The sequence below is a fragment of the Tenrec ecaudatus genome, chromosome 2 (genome assembly GCF_050624435.1).
Source record: "Tenrec ecaudatus isolate mTenEca1 chromosome 2, mTenEca1.hap1, whole genome shotgun sequence".
Lineage (NCBI taxonomy): Eukaryota > Metazoa > Chordata > Mammalia > Afrosoricida > Tenrecidae > Tenrec > Tenrec ecaudatus.
The window spans coordinates 2,392,264-2,405,198 of record NC_134531.1 but is presented as its reverse complement, the minus strand read 5'-3'; the positions used below and the strand labels follow the sequence as shown (position 1 = coordinate 2,405,198).

The window sequence follows — 12,935 nt, the reverse complement described above, 5'->3', positions numbered from 1 at the left end:
CTTCCGGGTCAGGGGGCGGCGCGCCGAGCGCGGCGGGTTTGAAGCGCGGCTGAGGCGACGGCGGCGGCGGTGAAGCGACGCCATGGACGAGGCGGCGGGCGACCTGAAACAGGCGCTGCCCTGCGTGGCCGAGTCGCCGACCGTCCACGTGGAAGTGCGGCAGCGCAGCAGCAGGTGAGCCCACCCCCGCCGGCCCCCCCAGACCCCTCACCCCCACCCAGCCTGGTCGGTTCCGGCGCCCCGGCGACGCCCCTGCTTGGGGACCGTGGCCTGCGGGCCCCCGGCCCCTGTGGCCGCCCGCTCGTCGAGAGGCCGGGTCGCGTCAAAGCAGACCGCGGGGGCCGCCCCGTCGGGGTCTCCTGGGGCGCTGCGCGGAGGATGCCGGGAGCCCGCCCAGCGGGGCACAGGGCGCCGGGGACGCCCCGGCCGCCCCCGCGCTCTGCCCTCCCTCCCCCCGCCGGCGTTTCACCTCGCCGTCTGCGCGTCCCCAGCACTGCCAAGAAGGAAGACGTGAAGCTGGCCGTCCGGAAGCTGCTGACCCGCCACAACGTGGTGTTTGGGGACTACAAGTGGACCGAGTTCGACGAGCCTTTCCTGAGCAGAAACGTGCAGTCCGTGTGCATCGTGGACACGGACCTGAATGCTAAACACTCCCAGGTGCCCTCGCTCTTGCCCTCGCCCGTGCAGCTGGGGGACACAGGAGCCAGGAGACGGCGAGTGGAGCGGGTGGGGGCACAGATGAAAAGGCAGGCTGTCATAACAAGGCGTGGCCCTCCTGTCCATGCCCTTGACACCACATGCCTGAGAAGCTCACGGGTGTGCTGGCTCCAGAAGAACTGGCTTCCAGGCTGTGGTCAGAGTTCACGCGTGAGGGGCAGAGGTGGGTGAGTTGTGGGTGTTAGCACCGCCTGCCACATTCAGAAGACTGGTGCGTACTTCCCCTGAGACCTGGTCTTGAACAGGTTCCTCACCCTCTCTTCCACGGACCGCAGCTCCTGGCCTCCTGCCCTCCCAAGTGGGGTGTGATTCGGCCTTGGGTGAGATGTGGGCGGTGACATCCGATGGTCGCCTCGCACAAGTGTGGTGTGTGCCTTGCTGCTGGATGAGCTCTGGTCTCTGTGTCTTAGTTGGTACGTTCTCACGAGCAGTGTGAGTCGGTCGAGGTCAGGCTGACGCCCTCCTTGCCCGCTGCAGCCCATCAACCTGTCCGACTGCCCGCTGACGTTGTACATCTTCCAACTGAATGAGGATGGGCCCACCAGTGAAAACCTGGAGGAAGAGACGGAGAGCATTGTGGCCGCCAACAACTGGATCCTGCCTGCAGGTGCTGGGGCCTGGGCCTGCCAGCCCAGGGCTGGGGGTGGGACATGCGTTAGGGTGTCAGGGTGCTCTGCCGTGTGGAATGAGATACTGTGGACTTCCTGTGTCAGTTTGACCCTGGGTCCTCACAGCAGACCTGCCTGTCCGTGTTGGTGCTTGTCGACTAGAGTGGCTCCCTGATTCTGCTGTCCACCTGACTGGTGTTCATTTTGTGTCTTTGGTTTAAAGGAAATTAAACCTTTTTTGGCAGGGGGTGGGAGTTAAACTTTTTTTTTTAAGTTGAATTGTTTTTTTTATTCACTTTTTTAAAAAAACATTTTATTAGGGGATCATACAACTCGTATCACAATCCATACATATAAATACATCAATTATATAAAGCACATCTGTACATTCTTTGCCCTAAGCATTTGCTCTCCACTTAAGCCCTTTGCATCAGGTCCTCTTTTTGTTTTTTTCCCCCGCAATCCCCGGCAGTTAAACTCTTAAGGAAACCTTGAAACTGTGCCGCTCCATTGCTCAGCCAGCCCCTGATAGGCCTGGGTTGCGGGGAGCCGGGTGTCAGCTGGGGCTCAGGCTGGTGTGTGTGTTTCAAGCGCACCCCTGTTGTGTCCTCTTGGCAGTGGAATTCCATGGGCTTTGGGAAAGCCTGGTGTACGATGTGGAAGTCAAGTCTCACGTAAGTTGTCCCAGAACACCTGTCCCTTTTGACTCTGCGTCTTGTTCCCTCCACGGGACTCGGGTTGGGACCTCCGACACCAGTGTCCAGTGGCTGGTGGGCACCTTAAAGTCATCCTGAGTCCAACAGGGTGCTCTGGACTGGCCTCTGGGGTCCCCTGATGGAGACATACCGGAAGGCGAATGTGAAGACAGTTCGTCTGAGTTACAGTGGCAGGGCTCACTGGTGCGGAGGGAAAAGAGTGGGTGGGCAGGTGTGGGTTGTAGCCAGGCAGACTCCTGGGATCCACAACTGTTCCTGAGGGACAGGTCACAGCTACAGCTGTTCAGGACACAGGACTGCTTCTGGGGGCTGCTGTGGAAGCTCTGAGGACAGTCACAGCGGACGAGGCTTTCGGGGACTGCTGCTGTGCCCTCCTTTCCCATCCCTACCCTGTCCCCTAGAGGGCAGGGCTGCTCAATGTGGAAGCCCCTTGCGATTCTAGTGGTCTGCACTCTGTCCTCCATGCAGTGGGCCCGGCCATGTCCTGGGGTTTCATCGTGGAAAAGAAAGCCTCTCGGTGCTCAGGGGTTCCCTGTGCAGCCCCTGCCCTGCCCTGCCCTTAGGATCAGGCACTGAGCTCGTGCGACTACGGTTCAGCTCCTTTGTCCACACAGCTCCTGAACTATGTGTTGACCACCCTCCTGTTCTCCGAGAAGAGCGTTGACAGCAACCTGATCACCTGGAACCGTGTGGTACTGCTGCACGGTGAGACCGCCTCTCCCTCCCGAGAGCACCCCCTTACCCCGCCCCGCTCAGCCTTGTTTCTGCTGTGTGCGTGCCCCGGAGGTTGTGCTTCGTTAGCGTCACCGGGTGGAGAGGAGCCCTGGCCGCGTGCTGGGCTTCGAAGCACAGGTCGGCAGACTCTGTGGGAAAAGACACACTGTCTGTCCACCTGAAGGGGTGTGGTCTCAGGAACCCCAAGCAGCAGCTCTGCTCTGCCCTGGGGTCGCTGTGGGTTGGAATGGACTCGGTTGGTTAGAGAGACAACCAGGATGGAGTGGTGTGCAGAGGGCTTCATAGAGGACTCAAGACACAGCAGGGAGCGGGTCACAGGACAGTGAGTTCGGGCACTTGTCTCCAGGCAGGGACACTGTCCTTTCACGACTCAGCAGGGAGCTGGATGGGAGAGGGGGCTTGTCTGTACACCCCTCCCCTTAGGTAACATGATGCTGGAGGTCTTTGTCCCACTCTGCACTGCTTTTCCTGGGTCCACTCAGAGCTAGCTCCATCCCCCCGGCAGCCACACACTCACACAGTAAGCGGGCAGTGGGGGCAGTCCTGGTCTCTTACACAAGGCTAGTGGACAGTAGGCAGAGCTCCCGCCATCAGAGCACACTCTGGGCAAGGCCCCCTGTCACTGTCAAGTTGGATTGTTGCTGGGGGCACCCACGCTTAAACCTTGGTGTGGTGGGCACACGCACGGCCAGCTAGCCGGGCGCCGGACTCGAGGTGGGCTTCGAGGAGAAGGCGAGGAGAGGCCCTGTGAGGAGCAGAGGCAGAAACAGGAAAGAGGAGGACTTGACAAGGTGGCTGGACTGGGGCCCCCTGGGAGAGGAGAAAGCGGAGCCAAAACTTAGCTACGGTTCCCCAGGACAGCGTGTGTGGTTTACATTTGTTACATCTCTGGATTCTGCCACAGGTCCCCCGGGGACTGGCAAAACCTCCCTGTGTAAAGCGCTGGCCCAGAAGTTGACCATCCGGCTCTCCGGCAGGTAACTTGGAGGCTGGAGGGAGCAGGCCCAAGTGGGAGTGGGGACTCTGTTCTCCTCCGCCTGTGTGGTTGGGGTTGTGGGGGGGCCATCGCAGTGGCTCCAACGCACCGTGACCCCATGCACAGCAGGAGGAGACCCCGGTGGTCCTGCACCGTCCTCAAGATTGGGACATTTGAGCCCATTGTTGCAGCTGCTGTGCCAGTCTCCGACTTCTGGAGGGGCTTCCTCGTTTCCTGGACTCCTCCGATTTACCAAGCATGGTGCCCTTCTCCAGGGACCAGTCTCTTCTGGAGACATGTTCGAAGTACCTGAGAGTCTGTGCCTCTAAGGAGCACCCTGGCTGTCCCTACTCCTAGACAGATCTCTTTGTCCTTCTGGCAGGTCCTGGCCTCTCAGTGTTTTCCAGCACCACGGTTTAGACGCCTCGATTCTTCTTTGGCTGTTCTGATACACTGGGCAGCTCTCGCCTGCCGTGAGGCCATGCCACCCTTGCTCTTGAGCACTGTCAAGCACTCTAGCCACTGCTGATGGCCCCGTGCAGCATGTTGACCTGTGACTGTGCTGGGGCTTTCTCTCTGTCCCACCCTGGCCTCGAGGGCATGGCCTTGCTCTGTCCACTCTCCCAGGGTCACAGTGCAGAGTGCCTCCAGGCAGTGTCGTGTGTGTCCCCCCCCCCCCCATACACACAGTGTCACCACCCCCTGCTGTGGCTTCAGGGATTCATCTCGATTTCTAGGTGTTTCAAGCCAGGGAGACAGTCTGGTCCCTGTCGTTCCCTTGTGCCAGAGAAGGAGGTCCTGTGAGATCCCAGGAGGAGAGAGCCCTGTGGCACTAGCCCTGGTGTCTGCTCTGTTTCTTGGAAGAGTTTTAGCTTGCAGAAATTGCTTTACCCAACCTTTTGTGTACCGTGGCAGAGCGTGGCCCTGGTTCTGACACAGTGGCTGTGTCTGCTTGCTAAATGTGGAGAGGCTGTCACAGGAAGGCTGGGTTTCTCATACAAAGATCTGGGCATTTTAGGAATGAGTGTCGTTAGTGACCTTGGGGTCCCGCTCCTGGTGATCCACACGTGCAGGAGCTGCTCCACGTGCTTCACAGGGCAGTGACCTTTGGGGACAGGTGGCCGGGCCGAGAGTTGTTGGACCCGGTCTACTCGCTGGGTGGGCTGGCTCCGGCTTCCTTTCCTGTTTCACTTAACAGGATTAGTAGTGGTCTATGTCCTCTGGTTGTTCACATGGGAAACCAGAGGTCGGGTTTGAAAAAGGTGGCTTTTCTTCTATAGACTTTGACCCGCAAGCCAGCAAAGTGTCCTCTTTCCTCTGCCGTGGGTGGCTGTGTTCACCAGCAGGCCCTGCTGCCGCCTCTGGGGGATCTGAGGCAGGGGCAGACGCTGCTTCCAGTCTGACTGGTGGCTCCTGGTGGTTCGGCAGAGTGGTTCCAGCCAAGGAGTGTGGCTGCTGTTGGGTCTGCTGTGTTGTGCCGGTGAGGCAACCTGAGAAGCACCTCGTGTCCATGCTCTGACAGACCACGCCTACTTCACATGTAAAGTTTAATATGCCCCCACCCACAGTTACAGTGACATCTGGTCTGGTTTCTCGTCAGTGCTCACCTCTGTGTGTTGGCACCTCAGTGGCTCTAGAGGCCCACTGCTGAATGCAGAGTGCTGAGCCCCGAGGTGCTGCCCCGGACGTCATGCAGCTAATGCGAGGAAGGCCTTCTAAGCCCCTCTTTCCCCTTCCCATCGCAGGTACCGGTACGGCCAGCTGATTGAGATAAACAGCCACAGCCTCTTCTCCAAGTGGTTCTCAGAAGTAAGCTGGTTTTCACTCGGTCTGTGCACAAGTGTCCCCTGTCAGCTGCAGCTGAGAGAGCTCGCTGCGTTAGGTAGCTGTGAGGTGGGGGAGCAGGGAAGCCAGTGGAAATCGAGGGAGCCGACTGCGGTCAGAGGACCAGGAGCTGAGCAGGAATGCAGCTGGGCTCTTAGCCGAGAGCCTGGGCGGAGTCGTATCCCCCCCACCCCCCAGGTGGTGAGTCTGGCTGGGGCACCAGCTCCCATGAGCCTGCAGCGCCCGCTCGTTCGCGCTGGGCTGAGGCCAGCGAGTCCCAGTGAGGCATCCATGTGCCGGGGCCTGGACGAGAGCAAGCACCACTGACCAGTCTCGCCAAACAGGCTCTTAACACAGGGGCCTGTGGAGTTGAAGGCGTTGGGCGTTCAGGGGAGGTGGACTTTGGGCCTGGGGAAGCCTGGCCTGGACTCTGCCACATGGAGAGTGTGTCGGTTATAGAGTGGCAAGCTGGTGACCAAGATGTTCCAGAAGATTCAGGATCTGATTGACGACAAAGATGCCCTCGTGTTTGTGCTCATTGACGAGGTGAGTCCTCTGATCCCTGACCTCCCTGCCCTTTCATGCCATGCTGCCACCCTCCAGCCCCTGCCACATCCAGCCCAGCTCCACACCCCATCCTGTCCACCGCACTCCCCGTTCCCCTGACCATGTGTGTCTCTAGGTGGAGAGCCTCACCGCTGCCCGAAACGCCTGCAGGGCCGGCACAGAGCCCTCAGACGCCCTCCGCGTGGTCAACGCCGTCCTGACCCAGATAGACCAGATCAAGAGGTAGCACAGTGCCTAACAGGATGTGTAGCCCTGCTCTGTGGCCCTGACCCAGAGCGAGGACGCTCGTAGAGGTCCGGCGTCCCTGGCTCTGGGGGCTGAGACCCCATCAGCCTCGGGGAAGCCCCTCCCTGTGATCTCTGCCCCTGATAGCCGAGGGTCCCTGGCGTTCCTGGGCTAGAGGGGCCTCTGCTGTGCGTGTCACCTGTCCCCAGCCCGTCTCTGCATGCTCAGAGAATAGCGTTAGGGCCCACCCCCCTCTGGCATGACCTCATCCATATGAAGAAGAGCCAGGCACTCACTCGAGGGCCAGTGTGTGAGCCTCAAGCCCCGGGACTCCAGTGTCCTCCTGTGCAAGGACCACTGTTCTCGCCCATGAACTGTGCGGTGGTGCCTGGCGTGTCACTGGTGTGTCAGCTAGCAGCAGGGGCACCCGTGGCAAACAGGCTTCAGCAGATCCTCCAGGCTAAGACTAGGCTGACGAACCCAGCTGTCGGCATGTGTGCCCACAGACACTCCAATGTCGTGATCCTGACCACGTCCAACATCACTGAGCGCATCGACGTGGCCTTCGTGGACAGGGCAGACATCAAGCAGTACATTGGGCCTCCGTCAGCAGCCGCCATCTTCAAGATCTACTTCTCATGCCTGGAGGAGCTCATGAGGGTGAGCCCCAGCTCTGAGGCCCCCTCAGCACCAAGGCTGGGCCGGCCAGCACAGGGAGACCCGGCATTGGGACACTGAGCCGGGGTTGGATGCCTCGGCCAGTTGGGTTGGTGGTGTCCTCACTATGGATGGGGTGGGTCGTGGTTCTGCACTGGCCACAGGGCCTCAGCCATCTCTATCCATCCTGCTGCTGCGTGCATCACAGATACAGGGCCAGGGCCTCCCTCTGGGCACCCCAGCCCTCTGCATCTGTTTGTCTCAAGCCCCTCTCTGGTCCCCTGCCATAGTCTGCTAGCCCCTGCCTCCCTGGCCCTCGCCCCACTCTGCTCTGTCCCCTTCCATCTCAAGCACCCACACCCCAGCATTTCTGACCTGCCCTATCTGCCCGTCTGTCTGTCTGTAGTGTCAGATCATCTACCCTCAGCAGCAGCTACTGACCCTGCGGGAGCTGGAGATGATCGGCTTCATTGAGAACAATGTTTCCAGGCTGAGCCTTCTGCTCAGTGACATCTCCCGGTGCGAATCCAGATTGCAGGGAGCGCCCTGGGATTTGGGGGCAGGGGGAGGGGGTGCAGCCTAGTGGCTGGCTCAGACAAGCTGAGGAAGCCTGTGCTCTTGTCTCATGAGCCACACGTGTCAGGGGATGAGGGGAGGGAACAGGCAGCCAGGCACCCCTCCTGGGCTCGGGGCACAGGCCACAGCGGTAGCCGCTGGGCCCAGCCAGGGACATTGGGTGACCCTAACTGCTTGGCATGCTCTCTTCTGAGACTCGTGGGAGGTGGTCATCCAAGGGGGGTTGCTTGACTGCCAACGCCCTCATCCTTGACCGAGGTGGTTCCCAACAGGAAGAGCGAGGGCCTCAGCGGCCGTGTCCTGCGGAAACTGCCCTTCCTGGCCCATGCGCTGTTTGTGCAGGTGAGCACAGCCGCTCCCTGATGGGGTGGGGCCGGGCCTCTGGCTGGGGGTGGGGGGCAGGCACGACTGGCCACATGTCTACCTGCACCACACCCACACACATCCCACTCCACCTCCAGGAACTGCATGCTCATGTGTGCATAAGGACCCCTGCCTCCTCAGCTCAGCTCACGCGTAGCTGAGGGCGGGGCCCTGTGCAGCCTGGCGCAGGTCTGATTTCTCTCTCGGCCAGGCCCCCACGGTCACCATCGAGGCCTTCCTCCAGGCCTTGTCCTTGGCGGTGGACAGACAGTTTGAGGAGAGGAAGAAGCTCTCGACTTCCATCTGACCCTCAGCCAGCTCCCTGCAGCACCCCACGGGGCCACTTTGTCCCCTCCCTGCCAGTGCGGACTTCACACCCCCACAGCCACTGCCTAGGACCTCTCAGATGGCACCAGTCCCAAGGCCGCCCTGTGCTTTGGCTGCATGACAGGAGGCGGGCTGTCTCGGGGGACTGGCCTGCCTTGTCCTTTGTTGTCAAGTGTCCCCAAGGGCTGTCATTGAAGTGTCTCTGAAGAGCAGCCTCAGCGCCCCCCTCACACCTGTCTGCATACAACACTAACCAGCTTTGTTACAGACCAGCCTCTCCACTGGCAGGAGAGCGCCCACTGCCTGCGGGCGGCACTCCTGTGGTGGGTGGGTGGCACCTCACCTCCAAGCCAGTGTCAGATAAGCTGGGCTTGTCAGAAGTCAGCCCACTAGGGGGCAGTCATGGCCAGGGTCGGAATTCTGAGGTCTCCCAAGTTCCCACAGACTAGCTCCCTCCTGATCCACAGACTGTTCTGTGGCTGAGTTGTTCCGTTTGTATTCTGTAAATTAAGTCTGTTTTACAAGCCTCGCTACCGTTTGTTATTAAAGTACATTTTTCCAGAATTCCCCCCTAGTTCTGGTGCTCACTGAGCATGGCTTGAACTTTATCAGACTGCTGGCCATGCTGTTCTTTTGCAGGGGCTGCTGTGGGCTGTGTCAGTGCCGCCCTGGCTCCGGGTGGGCTGGGAGTAGGAATCGGGCCCCAGTCCCTGTCACTGCCTCGGGCAGAATTGCCCTGGGATTCCTGTGCGTGTAACCATCATCCACCTTCTGTCAGCCCCTTACTGAAGCTGCTTGCCCTTGGCTGCCCCAGCCTGATGGTCACAGCTGAGGGGCCCAGAATTCTGTCCATCCTGCCAAGCTCCAGGAACAGCCTTGTGCCACCTTGAGCCCTGTGGGTGATGTCCCCACCGGGCAGCAATAATTAGATGGCCCTAGGATGCATGGACGCCCAGAGAGGCTGTCACTCTAGGCTGCCAAGGACCCTCCAGCCTTGAAGTGGCGTGTGGGATGAGCATGAGTGGGGATGGTGTGGTGCCAGGGCCAAGCCCAAGGGAGGACAGGAAGAGGTTGGGGTGGAATGGTGAGGAACCAGCCCCACCAGCGGAGGTGCTGGGATGAGGAAGGAGTGAGAATTCTGGCTGGGAGGTCTGCCCAGACCCAGGGGCTGCTGAAGATGCAGACAGGAAGTGGGCTTGGGGTAGCCCAACAGGAGCTCTGGAGGTGGGGGGGGCTCATGTAGGAGAAACAGGCCAGTTCAGGTATATGCACTTTAGTCACCCCTAGAATGTAGCATCCAAGCAGCCTGGTTAGGCTGCTGTCTTGCTGGCCCGGGTGTCCAGATGAGCTGAGGTTTGTGGCTCAGCCCAACACCACCTCTCAGGGTCCCGTCTCCTGGCCCCGTGCTGCACACTGACACTGATGGGCTGGAGACCATGACCCTGTGGCCCCCGCTCACACCAGCAGCTTCTTCCTTTTCACTCACTCCAGTCTTGAGCCTGCCAAGGTCCCTGGAGAGACCCATTCCAGGGGTACTCTGGCAGGGGTGAGAGCAGTTCAAAATATCAGAACATCACCGTGAAGAAAGCACAGGGCCATTAAAAAGACAAAAGGATGGAAGGGATGTCAGACCTGGACCTTGCTCTTAATGGGAGAGTAGCCAGGCAAACAGAAGAAAGGAAGTCACAGAACTGATAGAAAATGCCAAAGGGTAGCTGAGAAGACAAAGTCAAAGAGTATCACGAAGTGTGCAAAGACCTAGAATTAGAAGACCAAAACAGGAACATGCTCAGCATATCTGAAACGGAAACAAAAAAAATTAAAGCCTGGAGTTGCAACCTTAAAAGATTCTATGGGCAAATTTTTGAATAATGCAGGAAATATGTGTTAGACAGGGTTCTCTAGAGAAACAAAACAAGGACATAGGATTTTATATATAAGTATAGGTTCATACAGCAAGAGGGAATGTAACAGCTAATTAGTCCACACCGCAATACAGAGGGCTCACTCAGTTAAACTCTTCTGTAGAACAGTTAATATACTGGAAGCCTTTCAACTCAGGCTGCCGAGTCCAAGGTCAAGGAAGCAGACAGCTGAGGTCTCCCTCAGGCAAGGCAAGCTGAGTCTGCCCACAGGCAGCAAGCAGCAGGGTGGGTGACCAACAGCTCAGGAGCTTAGCAAAGCAGACCTGGATGGGATATTGAACTCAAGCAGTGGAAGATGACTGGATCCACCAGCCTCAAGCTCAAGGGATGAACGCACCAGCAGCGTGGCAAAGCAACCTCAAGCTCTAATGGCATGATCCACGGGTTGGCCTGGCCCACAGTGTAGCTCACGAGTTGAAACAGAGGGCTAGCTAAAACAGCAGCACGCTGGTCCAAGCGCCAGAGAGCAAGAGAGACGGGGGCGGGCCTTGCAGAGCCATTTATCTCTGCCCTCCAAACAAACTGCGACCTGATTAATCCCACATAGTCAACCAGCCAGGTTGGCACAATAAACCTACCTACCACAGTGTCCAAAGGAGATGGAAAGAATACACCGTTCCCGTACAAGTTGACATTTCAAGAGGGGGCATGTGAGCAAGAACCAGTGGTACTGAGGAAGTTCAGGCTGCTCTGAAAACAGCTGACAAGAGGCTCCAGGAACGCATGGAACACCAATTGAACTGTGTCAACAGCCGATGCAGCACTGGAGGCACTCTGGTCTATGCCAGGAAAATTGGAAGACTAAAAAAACACACAAAAACACTGCCTGCCGTCCAGTTGGTTCCAAGTCATGGCAACCCCGTGATAAAACGGGGTAGAACTGCTCCTGTGGGTTTCTGAGAAAGTAACTCTCAGAAGGAAGTAGAAAGCCTCATCTTTCTTCCTCGGAGTAGCTGGTGGTTCCGAACTCCTGACCTTGTGGATGGCAGCCTCATGTTTAACCTCTATGCCACCAGGTCTCTGATTGACTGGTAGAGATCCATATTTGTACTCATTCCAAAGAAAGATGATTGGAGAGAACACTCAGATTATAGAACAATATCATTGATAGTTCATGGTGAAGATCAGCCAACAACAGTTGCAGCAGTACATTGACAGGAAGCTGCCAGAGGCTCAGGCCAGATGCAGAAGAGGACATGGAACAAGAGATATCAAGCTGCTGTCAGATGGATGTTGGCAGAGAGCAGAGAACACCGGGAAGATTTTTACTTGTGTTTTATTGAGGCATTTGACTGTGGATCATAAAATCCTGTGGAGAGTCTTGAGAAGAATGGGAATTCCAGAACACTTCATTGTGTTCATGCAGAACCTGCACACGGGTCAAGGGGCAGTTTTAGAAACAGTAGAATACTGGTTGCACCCTCGCATGATACTCATCCAATGTGAATGCTGAGTAAATGATCAGAGAAGCTGGGTTGTATGAAGAAGCATGCAGTATCAGGATCAGAAGGCTTATTAATCTGTGATATACAGGTGACACAACCTTGCTTGTGAGGAGGACTTGAAGCGCTTGCTGATGAAGATCAGGAATTGCAGCCCTCGGTGTGGATTACAAGTAAAGGTAAAGACCAAAACTGCACACCTGGACCAATAGGTAACAAGGTGAGAGGAGGAAAGGTTGAAGTTGTCAAGGATTTTATCTGAGAATCAATGCTCACGGAAGCAGCAGTCGAGATCAAATGACACCGGGCATTAGTTGAATCTGCTGCACAGGACCTCTTTAAAGTGTTGAAAGGCAAGGAGATTAAGGGCTCAGGTGTGCCTGAGGCATGGTATTTTCACTTGCCTCCTGTGTATGTGAAAATTGGACAGAGAAATGGCTGGGTGGCAGTGGACTTGCAACGTCTGGGGTGAACCCAGCACAACCACATGTTGCCAGGGGCCCTGCAGAGCCCCAGATGGGCATTGGGGGTCCTGCAGGGCCTGGGCACTGCCCACTGGTGCTCAGGACGTGGCCGGCACCTACCCACCTGGGCGCTTGGCTGCCCCTGATGAGGTAGTTGGGCACTTCAGGGGGTGCAGGGACAGAGAGGGTGCCGCATCACGGGGGGCAGTGTCCATCTCAGACCCTCTCAGTGGCAGAAGTACTTCCCTCTTCAGCCTGTGGACCTTCAGCTGCTGCCACTGGAGACCTCTCTCTGGGCTCACAGGGCCCCCTCCCTGCCCCCATGGTCAGGGACACTCAAACCCAAACCAGCTGACAAGCCTTTCTCAGCCCCTGGCCTCTCCAGAGCAGGTAGCCAGGGGAGAGAGCACACAAGATGAATCTGGACCGCAGGGCTCCCCACCACCCTAAGGAAGGGAAGAGGGACTCCCCCTTGAGCAGCTCACAGCCTGACTTCCCGTCCAGGGCTGTGTCCAGGGCACCACAGCCATCCCCAGGGCTGGCAGGAAGGTGTGACCTCAGGGGACACCTTCTCCCCAAAGTAATGCCCTTAGGACTCCAACAGCCACGCTCTGGCCTAGAGGCTGAGCCTGAGGACCACTGTCCCCTCTGCAGACATCTGTTTGGGGACGGCCAGGCCTTGGGGACAGAGCGCAGCACTGGCTAGTCCTGCCTCACCTGACTTTCCACAAACTCAGGCAAACCCACGGAGAGCCTTCTTGTAAGGTGCCTGGGGGTTCCAGACTCGGGCTGCAAGTGGAGCCAGCAAGCTCA

At 57.9% G+C, this 12,935-nt stretch overlaps 1 protein-coding gene across 1 annotated transcript; it reads left to right on the top strand.

Annotated features, from left to right (window-relative positions):
- The first annotated feature begins 12 nt into the window (after positions 1–12).
- Positions 13–8,848, top strand: TRIP13 (thyroid hormone receptor interactor 13). The gene is made up of 13 exons (XM_075540831.1): positions 13–174; positions 492–657; positions 1,195–1,324; positions 1,944–1,999; positions 2,656–2,746; positions 3,681–3,753; positions 5,498–5,561; positions 6,036–6,122; positions 6,259–6,365; positions 6,875–7,028; positions 7,432–7,544; positions 7,874–7,943; positions 8,176–8,848. The coding sequence occupies exons 1-13, from the start codon at positions 83–85 to the stop codon at positions 8,269–8,271; spliced, it is 1,299 nt and encodes a 432-aa protein (XP_075396946.1). The 5' UTR covers positions 13–82; the 3' UTR covers positions 8,272–8,848.
- Positions 8,849–12,935: the final 4,087 nt, after the last annotated feature.